Genomic DNA, 12,352 nt, shown 5'->3' with positions numbered 1-12,352 from the left:
TTTTTTTCCCTTTTTTTTCCAGAGATTACATGATTTCGAGTAGGCTGGATATGCGCCTTTGCAATTTGGACAGTGCGGTGTTTCAGCATCACAGTCTGTTTGCGAATGTTCTTTTGACCCACAGTTTGGACAGACTGGATCTCTTAGACAAGCCATTTGCGAGTGACCAAATATATATTTTGGCCACTGGTAGCATCTTATCGGATTCTAAATAAAAGGCTGTACTAGGCAGTTGAGATAGCTGGCTTTGACTAGATGGTACAATTGGTGTTCCGAATGTCAGAATGATGTTGTGGGTGGGAATGAGATCTCCATCTCTCCTGATTGTGATGCGTTTGGCTTGTATAACTTTTTTATGTTTAAGTTCCTGGACCAGGTCAGCTTCTGTTACATTCATCAGATCCCACTCTGCAATTACTCCCTTGGAGGTATTTAATGTTACATGTAGGGTTACTTGTATGGGTAGTCCTCCAAATATTGTTAATTTCAGCAAAGTCTCAGAATGTGTATGACTTGTAGTTTCAACCAATAGATCACTGGATCTGTGTCTTCTCACCATTTTGGTGAGCCTGCCACATTTTCTAAAAATTTCTTTATAAGACATGATGATAGAGTGCTAATAGATTTGTCCGAAAGAGAATGAAAAATAAGGAATGATGAGCATTCCTGTTGTTCTGTGTCCTTATGCAATCTTTTTTTCTTTGTTCCATCATATACAATTTCGTGGTCAGCATCGCTGACAATATTAGTTGAGCGCCTAGGCTGCTCAAGAGCAGGATAGTCATTGTAGTCCTCGGTTAGCTCCTTTTTGCCCTGGGGGATTAAATTTCCCTCCCAGGTTTCTGGCACCGCCATGGGGAGGCAGGAGCAGTGGCGCAAGGAGGCCAAGTGGTTAGAAGGGTTAGTAAAGAATGCAATATATACATAACAAAAATGAAAGGTGAATTTCCTTTCTCTGTTCTTACTTGAGACTTTCCAAGTGTAGAACTGATTTATAAATGAACTGCTGATAGAAAACAATATAACTTAAAAAGAACTTTTATCTCTGAGAAAGATCACTATTTAATTCGCAATATACTGGATGGTGGCATGAGGATTCTCTCCCGACCAGTCATGAGTGTTATGAAAATTAATCCTGGCATTTCTTGTGAAGCCAGCCTCATCAAAAAACAATATGGAAGGTATAAAAACAGAATCATAAACACACTGATGTAGGTACCAAATAAAAAAAAAAAAAAAAACTTCATGAAATCAATCTCACTAAATTTTTGTAATTTTTGAATGTGATAGGGATCAATTTTTGTTTCCATTAAATTCTCCATACAGTTTGTATGTCCTACACCTTTGCTGCTGCTATACTGCCACTAGGATTTTCTTTCATGTCACTCAGGATTCACTCCTCCAGCCTAACATTTCTGGTACTGATTGGTCAACCATAATCTGAAAAACTCTTGCTGAATGATCCTGTATCTCTAAGACACTAGTATATTCTCTGAAAGCTCTTATATGCTAGATGACAATTCAGAAGCTTTTCTGTGTACAGATGTACATGAAAAAATTTCTGAAGTGTGGTCTGCCTGATGTGACTCAGTAAATTCCATATATGAGATGCATGTCTGTCATTCCTTCGTCTGAATAAGCTTCTACTCCCACTTCAAATGCATGTTATCACTTAATAACACAAGCTTTTTAGGTTCCCCGCTAAATGAATTGCACTTTCAACTGATTTTATGATAAGAAGTTACAATCACAAATAGTAAAACACCATTTCAAAATAAATTCAGAATATATACACTTGAAGAGTAACCGGCTTTTATACCTACCTACCTACCTACTTAGGCTGTTGTAATGCAGTTTGTCTACTCAGAGATCAAAGCAGATAATTCTGAAACAAAAAGGCTGTAACCCAGAAACAAAGCAATTCTCTGCATAAGTTTACATAAACTTGTTTCTTTGTTTTCAGGTCCTGAATTGACCCTAAGAGTACAGCTACTCATTAAGAAAGAATTTTTATATGTTTAATGCAAATAAATTTTGTAGCTTATAGTTTATTACTTGGCACTGGGAATGTTGTGACTTCAATATGGATTTTCATGGACCAAATTGGATTTTCACCAATAATAATAAAAACTATGATAAGAGTTTTGCCATGTTAAATGTTACCAAAAAGTAGTCTTACACCTCACTTTTCATTAAATTGCAATGCTTCAACATACAGGATGCATATGGACTGCAACAGCAATCAGTGTGACTAAACAAACAACAATAAATAAATAAAAATCACTAAATGATTACAGGATCCATAAAGAAATAAGACTTTTCTAGCAACCTACACTACAATACCTTTATGTTTGACAAAAAAGGTTTTTCTAAATAACATTACCAAGATTATTATACCTTTTTGAAGGAAGACGAAGAAATGGTTCTGAAAGTTGGTACCCTTGAAGATTCTGATAATTTTTTACTGTTTCAAATAACTGCCATTGGGGATTAGTATCTGCATCCTCAGGATCTGATTCATTACCATCATCTCCATCCCCAACTTCTTCTGGAACATGGTCAGCCAGGAGAGCTGTGTTATATCTTCCAATCATTGAAGCAGTTGGATCTTCCTCTTCTGGTTCATACTGAAGAGAAGCAGTGATTGCAGACCACTTCTGTCCACCTGCTAGTTTCTTAGCTCTTTAATTAAAAAAATAACATGAACACTAAAAGTACAATGTGTATAAAACAACTTAATAGCTAGCAATTAACATGAATAGCTGTATCAAAACACAAACACTATATTTATTAGGAAAGATGAACTGTGCCTTTAACTCTTTTGCAAATATGCATGTACACAGGAGTTTTCTCCTCCTCCTCATGTAATGGACTAAAGAAGTATCAATGTATATGGTGAACTCTAAAATCTGGCAGACTCAGGAAGGACTGACAGATGCTGGATTTTAAAATTTTTCAGATTTTAGAGAAATATACCTAGTAGATGAGCAGTTTTGGAGAGAAGCACAAAATATTACTTAAGCATAAACAAACTTCAGGATGAACTTTACATTATTTGCAGAAATGCATGACTGAAGATTTGTGTTCCAATATATGATAATCATTCCATAGTGAGTAAGCTTCCATTTAATGGCAATTGTAGGTGGCATTTGCTTTTTTACAGTATTCATGATTATGTGACTGACAAGAGAGGGTGACATCATCAGCATACACATATTTCAACTGTTTGGAATTTCCTGTGTTATACTGTTAATTCTTACTGCACATATTGTTGCACTTAGGATGGATCCCATGGGATGACATATTGGACACTCATCCTAATGATTTCGATAAAACATTATGATATTAAATCTGGCAAACTCTTGTGACGAAATTTTTTACTGCCTCGGTAACTGGCCATGCAAACTAAAATTATGAGGGTTTAATAATGTCATCAAGTACTAAACCTTTTTACATTTAAATTTACCATGACCAGATGTTGCCTCCTTACAAAAACATTTAAGATGTTAGACTGAAACCTATAGTGATTGTCATTCATTAAATTTTTGGTTTTGAAGAAACATGCAATTTGTTAAGCACCTTTTGTAAGCAATCAGTACGTGAAACTAGCTTATAAGTATGTGGGGGGGGGAGAATGATTTCCTGGCTTTGGAACAGCTAAGACAATTAAGTGACCCCAGAAGTGAGGATAAGAATTTCACAAGGTTAACAACATACTCTGTAATAATTCTTTAACTTTTTAATTGTAATATAGCAGATTGCATCTAGTCTGACAGCACCATTATATGAGTTTTTCAATGATTCTATGAGTTCTCTTGGTGTGAATAACTGGTTATATAGAAGATACACAGAAGTATAAAAAATGCTTTTACGGCACCACTCTGCATGTGCTTTGATTTGTTCCAAGATTGGGCTATAAGCAGTTGATCGGCATAATTGAGAATCATTATCAAAAATGCCATAATAGAAATAACTGATTATGAAATTGTCATAATCAATTATATGTAAATTAGATTTTTTTTTTTTTTTTTTTTTTAATGAAAACCCCAAACACAAGAGGTATTAGAACCTTAGTACTGTGCATGGGTTGTAGATGGAAGAAGATGCTTGTTGACATTAGACTTGAATTTCTGTGCATTTTAATTTTCAGAAAATACATATCAAGGAAGGTTGTTCCAGAAAATGGAAGTTGAATGAATAAATGAGGAAGAAGAAATGTTGGTTCTATGAGTTTGAAGTTCACAGAAAAAGGATGTTGACTAGTTGCAGCATGCATTTGGACTGGTTTGGAGCAGAGGGTGGGAATTACAGAAGTGAATTCAGAAGAACAGCACCCATGGAAGTCTCAACAAAAAAACAAGCATGCAGCAAAAACAGAGCATCTATGAGGCAGAGTAGAGAGACTTTGTTACAGACGAGTCATTAATTAACCTAACTGCCCTCTTTTGAATGGAATCTGTTGGTGGCACTGCCCCAGATGTGGGAACAATATTCCACGATAGGGCAGATTTGAAATTTGTACAGAGTGAACAGCTGTTTGGAAGATAATTAACACCAAGGGCGAAAGAGAAAACCAAGTTTTTCAGATGCAGAGGAAGCAATATTTATTATGTGCTTATGCCAAGAGAGATTAGAAGTCAGGGTAATCCCCAAAAGAGATATATGATCTTGTTTAGAAATCAGTGTCATCAAAGATAAGCATAGGAGCAGAAGAAACCCTTTTGTGAGATATAGGATATGACTGAGTTTTAGAAGGATTAAAATCAACTAAGTTATTTTTGCCCCACTGGAGAATTACCTGGAGATCAGCATTTAGAGAATTGGTAGTGGATTTGTGAAGGGCAAAGTTTCTCAGACTGGAAGGTGGAATACAATGTGCTATCATCAGCAAAACTATGTATAAGATTAGTAATTTGACGAAGGTCAATAATATACAAGAGGAAAAGAGGGGGGGAGAAAGAACAAAATTTAGGGAAATTAGAAGACAGAGCAGACCCTAATACCATCACCCACAGTAAGCAATCAGAGTGAAAACTGGATACCCAATTACAAAAAACAGTTGGCAAACCATAAGGTGGAAGCTTATTTGGAAGAATTTTATGCCAAACACAAACAAAAGCCTTTTTGCCAAACACATACAACTACCTGAGTTTCACCAAACCTTTCTACTGAATTTGTCCACAGACGGTTAACATAAGCGAGAATATCAACCAGGGAATCTACACTGATGGAACCCATACTCGCAATCATTGATCAGACAGGAGGTTTATAGATAGTTTAAGACAGCAATTCTTAAACAGGGGTATCCATACCCCTTGGGGTATGGGAACCAAATGACGGGGGTATGGGCTCGATCTCTGAACAACTGTAAAAAAAATGTTTGTTAGATTAGATTATTAACTATCATCATTATCAATACGGATTGAGGCAGTGAGGCTGCTAACCACTAGTTGTAGCTAGCTTGTGTATTTGTGATTTGCTGTTTTTATATAAATAAATTTGATAATAGAGAGCTATTAAGTGCTCGATAATTCCTATATCCTATTATATTGTGAATCAACAGGGATTACTTTTATTTTTGATATAGGATTGCTTCTATTTCAACCAACTCTCTTAGTCAAACACATTAAAAATTGTAATGATGACATAAAATTCAAACCTTATAAAAATATTAAACATCTTCCTCATTGTCAGAACAACAGCGAATCAAACCCCACAGTCTCAATATTGAGCGCTCAACACAACCCTGGTTTTTAACCACCATACCTCTGCCAGTAAGGAAATTATTACATCTATCAACATTAAATTTAAAATTTTAAAATTTGGATAGTCTAAAAAGCTTAGCTGCACATGGAGCATTTTTTCTCTTCTTTCCTTAAGTTGGACAAAAACTTTTCGAAACTAAATGTTCCCAGGAATAAGAGCAACACAAAAATCAACCAGAAGCATTTGTCTTATGTAGTAATTTTTGTTCATCACGCATGTGCATAAATGACCAATCGTCCGACAATAAGAATGGTCTATGGATATTAATGAATTATTACATAACTTCATCTCTAGTGTTTCTGCAATAAGTAATTTATAGTAGTTATGTTGAATATTTATAATTTTTATTTCCTTAAAGTCGAATGAATGTTGTTCATTTATTGCATGAAATGAAAGTTCCAAAGCATTTGATCAACCCGCCTGAACTGAAACTTCGTGTTGTTTTGCTGGAAACTGTGCCACCCCCCATGTCCTACATAAATTGCATCACAGTTATTATACGTGATGCTGTATACAAAGTTATGTTGTAATTGGAATGTAGTGTTTAACGGTCGATTTCTAAAAAACATGTATAATTTCTTCTTGGTTTGGCTCTAATTTTCATGTTGTCGGTACCCTTGCATATTTGATTAAGTTTATTGTACCAATGCACGACAATGGGATGGTGATGAAATGTGAAGTTGTTATTGTTTATTTTTTCCTGGGCTAATAGTAATAGTGGCATGTGATGCAAAACAGCAAGCGTATGAGCTTATGTAGCATCAGCCCGTAAAAAAAAAAAAAAAAATCACACAACCATTCCCTCTAAATGTTTGTCCAGTTTCTCCTTGAATTTATTTAAGCTATCAACTTCCACAATGACAGATGGAAGTTTGTTCCAGCAATTACCACCCGCTGGCTAAAGTGGGTGGTTAATTTCCGCACATCTATTCTACAACTGTCTTTCCTCAATTTGAATTTATGGTCCCTTAGGTTCATAATCTGAGCAAGTGGAAGAATCCCATCAGAATTCAGTGCGCAACTCATTCAAGGCCTTACACACCTCAATCAGATCACCTCGCAGGTACCTAGTCTCCAGCCGCTGCAATTTGCAGAATTTAAGCTTCTCTTGGAATCTATAAAAAATATAAAAAATCTATAAGTAAAGAAATCCTTGCTGTTTCCTTTGCCAAAGATTTCTCGTAATCTGCCTTCGCTTGCCTAATCTCCTTTGTGACTTGATTACAGACTAGTTTATATTTGCCATAGGCTTCTATGTCGCCTGATAATTTATATGCATCCTATGCATTTTTCTTCTCTGCCACGAGTCTCATTAGTTTATTTGACAACCATTTAGGCCTAAATCTTGAACAACATTTCTTAATAGGTATGAAACATCTAGTGGCTTCCACGATTAATTCCTTGAATGCTTCCCACTTAGAATTTGCTGTTGGTAAGATCAGTTGGTCCCACTGTACAGAATTTAAAAAGTGTCTGAGACCACTGCAGTCACGTTTACGGAGGCAAAAACCCTTTCCTTCACCCCACGATGGTAATTATATGTTTAAGTAAATCTCACATCAGTACATTGTGATCACTGCCACTAGCTGGCAGTGATCACAGTGTACTGATGTGAGATTTACCCTCTCTGGTAGACTTCTGAACATGCTGCTGTAGAAAACAATCATCCAATAAATCCACAAAAGTCTTGCTAGTGTGCGGGTGACCAACCCACAAGTTCCAGTCAATATCAGGGAAGTTAAAATCCCCCATTATAAGACATTCTGATTTACTAGCCCACTTTATTTCTCTGTACAATTGTTCGTTGAGCTCATTTCAGTCATTAGGCCTATAACACACTCCTACTCTTGCTTTCCCAGTGCTTGTCACACCACACCGACTCAACATTACACTGTCCATCTATGTCAACTGGATGCACTTCCTTTGATTTTATGTTTTTCTTAATTAACAGCATAACCCCTCCTCCCTTCCTATCCTGTCTATCCTTTCTGTAAACTTTGTCCTCTCCAAATTCCAATTCTGCATTCCTAATATCTGTGTGACACCACATCTCTGATATCCCTACAATATCCGCCTTTGATGTGTTGACCAACACTTCAAATTCATCAAATTTATTTACTATACTTAAAGCATTAGTATACATGCACCTATTCTTATTCTAAGTTACCCTAACACATCCCATATATTTATTTGTTGATGACTGCCATCAGTCCCTGAAACCCCCAGCACCCCTTGCCTTGCTCCAGGCCTCTGTTTATTTTAATAGAAGTAGTGCAAGAATCACCTTCACCTCTGCCTGTGGCTATTTTTAACCTTTTAGTCTGTGAATCCCCCAAAGCTAGCAGTTTTCCGACCCACCTAGTACTGCCTTGATAGCATCAGCAAATATTCCTGCACCCTTTCTATTTAAATGTATCCCATCCGTGTAGAAGCAGTCTTTCCTGTTAAAAAGCACAGACCACGCTGAAAAAAATTCTACCCATGAGCCTTGAACAATTCCTTTAGAGCTGAATTGATTGACAAGGCTCTCATCATGTACTCCCTCCTATCGTGTCTATGCAGAATTGCAGACACTTTCAAATTTAACCCTAACTCACGACTTTTTTTCAACATTGACCTGTGCTTGTTAAGTAAATCTGCAGATCTCCTACTCTTAATGTCACTGGTGCCAATGTGTACAACAATATCAATATCATAAGGGCACAAAGGGCCCTTAAAAGATGATATCTGCTTCACAACATCATCAACTTTTGCCCCTGGCAGACATACCCTGTTCTATTTGATCTATCCTTTTTTGATCTATCACAATATATTACCCATCTCCCTGACAACAGAGTCAGCAATAATAACTAACTCCTGTGGGACCAGTGCATTCTACCTTGGAGATTGCCGCTGTGTTGCCTGATGCACAATAGTGAGCTCTGGCATTGAGTTGGGCAGCTGAGAGCTTGACAGGCCCCTCATTAATTTTTTTGAGGGCATCATCCCTACACCTCTAGCTCTCATAGACGCCCATCAGACCACTGAGTTGATGCCTAATTTCTGGACATTCTGTGTACCTGGCATACACAAAGACATCCTCTCCAGAGAGCTCAGCAAGCATTCCACAAGTTGCACTTTTTTTAGGCTGTGATGCGTGGAAGAATCACCACCTCAGTTCTCCCCGGAGTCACAGCATTCCTGCCACTTTTACGTTAGAGCTACCTAGTTACAACAATTAAAAATTTGAATTCCCTACCACTCGCTATATGAATTTATTTATAGAGGCTAAATGATAACCCTTATTTAAGAATCTTCTGGTTAATTCATTTATCTCTGTTGTTAATGAAATCTGAGAGGAGGAATATTTGAAAGCGTTAAGAAATTGATTCAACACGACCAATTTTTTATACGAATAGGAGTGATAACTATGGAAATGTATAAGCATTTCCTTATTAGTTGGTTTTCTATATATATTAAAATTTAGTTTATGATCCAATCTGTGTAAGTAAAATTAAGAAAATTTTACTATACACAGATTGGATAACCCCTTTGTGTTGTTTCGAGCAAAACAACATGAAGCTTCAGTTTGGGCGGGACGATCAAATGCTTCGGAACTTTCATTTCATGCAGAAACACATGCTGCTTTGTGTAATTTTACTTGGCCAAATAAAGTAGGAATATTGTAAGTGCAGGCTTAATTTGTTTAAGCTAGGCCATAGTAATATGATCATCTTTCCTGAAAATAGTGAGCATTTTATTATATTTATTAACTAGACTGTCAAACACAGAAGGTTCAACCTTCTCGTGTGTCATTGTATCTGAAATGATGGTAAGAAATTTATTATAGTTACACACAGAGCGTACAAATAAAGAAGAAATATATAAGCTCATATATTTCTTCTTTATTTGTACGCTCTGTGTGTAACTATAATAAATTTCTTAATGAATCCAGAGCGCGTAGGCCTGTTTCGTTATGAAATGATGGTGTATAATTTTTTTATGTATATAACTCCTGTATCAAGAATAACTACTGTGTCACCCTTGTCGGCCTTTTGAATAATGATACAGTCGGTCCTCGTATAACACGTGTTTGCATAACATGAATTCGATCATACATGATTTATAAATAGGGGAACGATATCTTATATAACACGAACCGAATTCGCTTATACACGATTCGCCTTTGTGTTTACAAGAAATGGCAGTCGAATGCGGAATCACCCCAACTGAATGCAACACGATAGGAACAAAGAAGATTCTGAAAATGTATTTATGTGTTTTATATCAGTGAAGGGGAAACACATTTCACCATAATAACGTAAAAACCAACAATTCCAGCTATCGATATAATCGCAAATGCAATTAGATGGAGTTTACTACCAATTTATAACAGATTCCACTAGCAGAAACGCAACTGGAAATTGTTTTTATTGTTTTATGGTAGTAACCCCCAGAAATGTGCTTTAGTAAAATGTGAGGTGTTAATAGTGTATCTCGGCCTTTACGGTGTTGTTTATTCAGTTGCTACACGCGCGCAGCTTTGTTTCCGTGTATCAAGCGTGCCACCTCGTTTGTAATTGTGCTTTATTCCCTAAAAATTAGTAAAATATTTAAAAGGTGTGAAAAGGAAGCGTCCTGGCTAAGACACTGCAGATTCAGAGAGAAAAAAAAAGAAGCAATATCGATAAACAGAGGCGGACTGGGTCAAAAATTCTTACCCAGGAAAATTTGTAGTGGCCTCATACTACGGTTTATGGCCAAAATCACACCGGCCTCCGGCCCACCGTGGTTTCCCCTGTAAGACTTATGGCCAGTCCGCTTCTGTCGATAGAGAAAAAATATGAAATTTTGAAACGCTTTAAGCGAAATGAAAGACCATGTGATATTGCACGTGCTACAGACCTAAATGAGGCAACGCGGAGAATTACAAAGAATGCAGAGAAAATAAAAACAACTTTCATAGCGGGAACAACTCAAAGTGTAATTAAAATCCATTAGATTAAGACACAAAGAAATTGAAAGAGATGGAACGGCTGTCATCTCTTTGGATAGAAAATCAAACAAAAAGCAAGTTTGCTTACGATAGAAGCAAAAGCATTAGCAATATTTTATTACGACTATTTTATTTAATATAATAAATTTTTTACGAATAAAATACGTATTTTATCCGTAAAAAATACTTTTTAGTATTAAAAAATACTAAAAATACTTTATTATAATATAATATTATTTTTATTACGTATTTTAATCGTTATAAAATACGTAAGTATTTTATAACGATTAAAATTACTCGATTATTTATTGTGTTTGGTAATGTTTTGGTTCCAAATGTGTGTTCAATCTTGGGTGGTCGGCACGTAACCGTACTTTTCCCATAGGGCCTGTTGTTTATATTGCACGATTTTGCATTGCACGAGGGTTTCTAGGAACGCAACTATCGTGCTATACGAGGACAGACTGTATCACTATTTTGTCTAAGTGTATGTAATGCATTAGCTTCTTCTCTGTTTATTTTAGAAGATCTGAAGGGATAGTTTGGTTTATGATGCAATTAGTCTGTTGGATCAACAGATTAATCGCATCATCAAATGTTCCTCCTCTCAGATTTCATTAACAACAGAGATAAATAATTAACCAGAAAATTCATAAATAAGGGTTATCCTTTAGTTTCTATAAATAAAGTTAAAGCATTAGCATGGGAAAAAATAAACAATAACAACTTTGCAATACACACTGTTCAAAAATCGGAATTGGACATAAAACATTTCATCACCTGTCGCACATTGGTACAATACACATAATCAAATATGCAAGGGTACTGGAATGAAAATTATAGCTAAACCCATGAACAAATTATACATGTTTTTTAGAAATCGACAGCTAAACTCTACATTCCAATCACAACATGACATTGTATACAGCATCGTGTGTAAAAAACTGCAACAACACGGTTTATGTAGGATCTACCATGGGGATGGCACAGTTTCGAGCAAAACAACACGAAGCTTCAGTTCGGGCGTGTCGATCAAATGCTTCGGAACTTTCATTTCATGCAATAAATGAACCACATTCATTCGGCTTTAAGGAAATAAAAATTATAAATATGAAAAAATATGCACTTTAGTCAGAGCTTAAATAAAACCGGCACTCACCTCATGATCTGTTTAGTTGCATGAATTACATAAAAAAGGGGTATAAGAAGGTCTCAGATTAAAAATTACATACTAAAATCATAAGTTAAAAATCTTGGGTTAAAAATTAAAATTAAGCTCAGAGGAGGAAGAGTGCACCGCGTCATCCTCTAGTTGTCAGTTTTAAAACGTAAAACTGTAAAGTTATGTTTAAAAGAGAATAAGCCAATAGCCGTGAACGATGGACTTTCGTTAAAAACATCATCAGTTGGCACTAAGGAAATGAAGGATAGAGAATCGGCGTGAACTTTAAGTACCTGAAACGTTGTACTGGAAATGTGGTATTTTAATGTGCGCAAAATTCCAAATTGGGGAACGGGAAGCCGGAAGTTTGTTGTTGAGGATGTCAAGGTTGGTGTTTACCCAGCACCATTCTATTATGAGAGTTCCGTATTGACGGAGCTTGTAGCATG

General features: G+C 36.1%; 1 protein-coding gene across 1 annotated transcript in view; it reads right to left on the bottom strand.

Annotated features, from left to right (window-relative positions):
- polybromo (protein) overlaps positions 1-12,352 on the bottom strand; it is a 702,481-nt gene that overhangs the window by 517,899 nt on the left and 172,230 nt on the right. The window contains exon 8 of the mRNA XM_090389959.1: positions 2,398-2,682. Within this exon, the coding sequence (XP_090246085.1) occupies positions 2,398-2,682 (285 nt within the window). The remainder of the gene's footprint in view (positions 1-2,397; positions 2,683-12,352) is intronic.

The sequence above is a fragment of the Mastigoproctus giganteus genome, chromosome 2, assembly GCF_048544385.1.
Source record: "Mastigoproctus giganteus isolate SK-2022 chromosome 2, ASM4854438v1, whole genome shotgun sequence".
In the NCBI taxonomy this organism is placed as follows: Eukaryota; Metazoa; Arthropoda; class Arachnida; order Uropygi; family Thelyphonidae; genus Mastigoproctus; species Mastigoproctus giganteus.
Note: the sequence above shows the minus strand (reverse complement) of the source record. Positions and strands in the feature narration are given on the sequence as shown.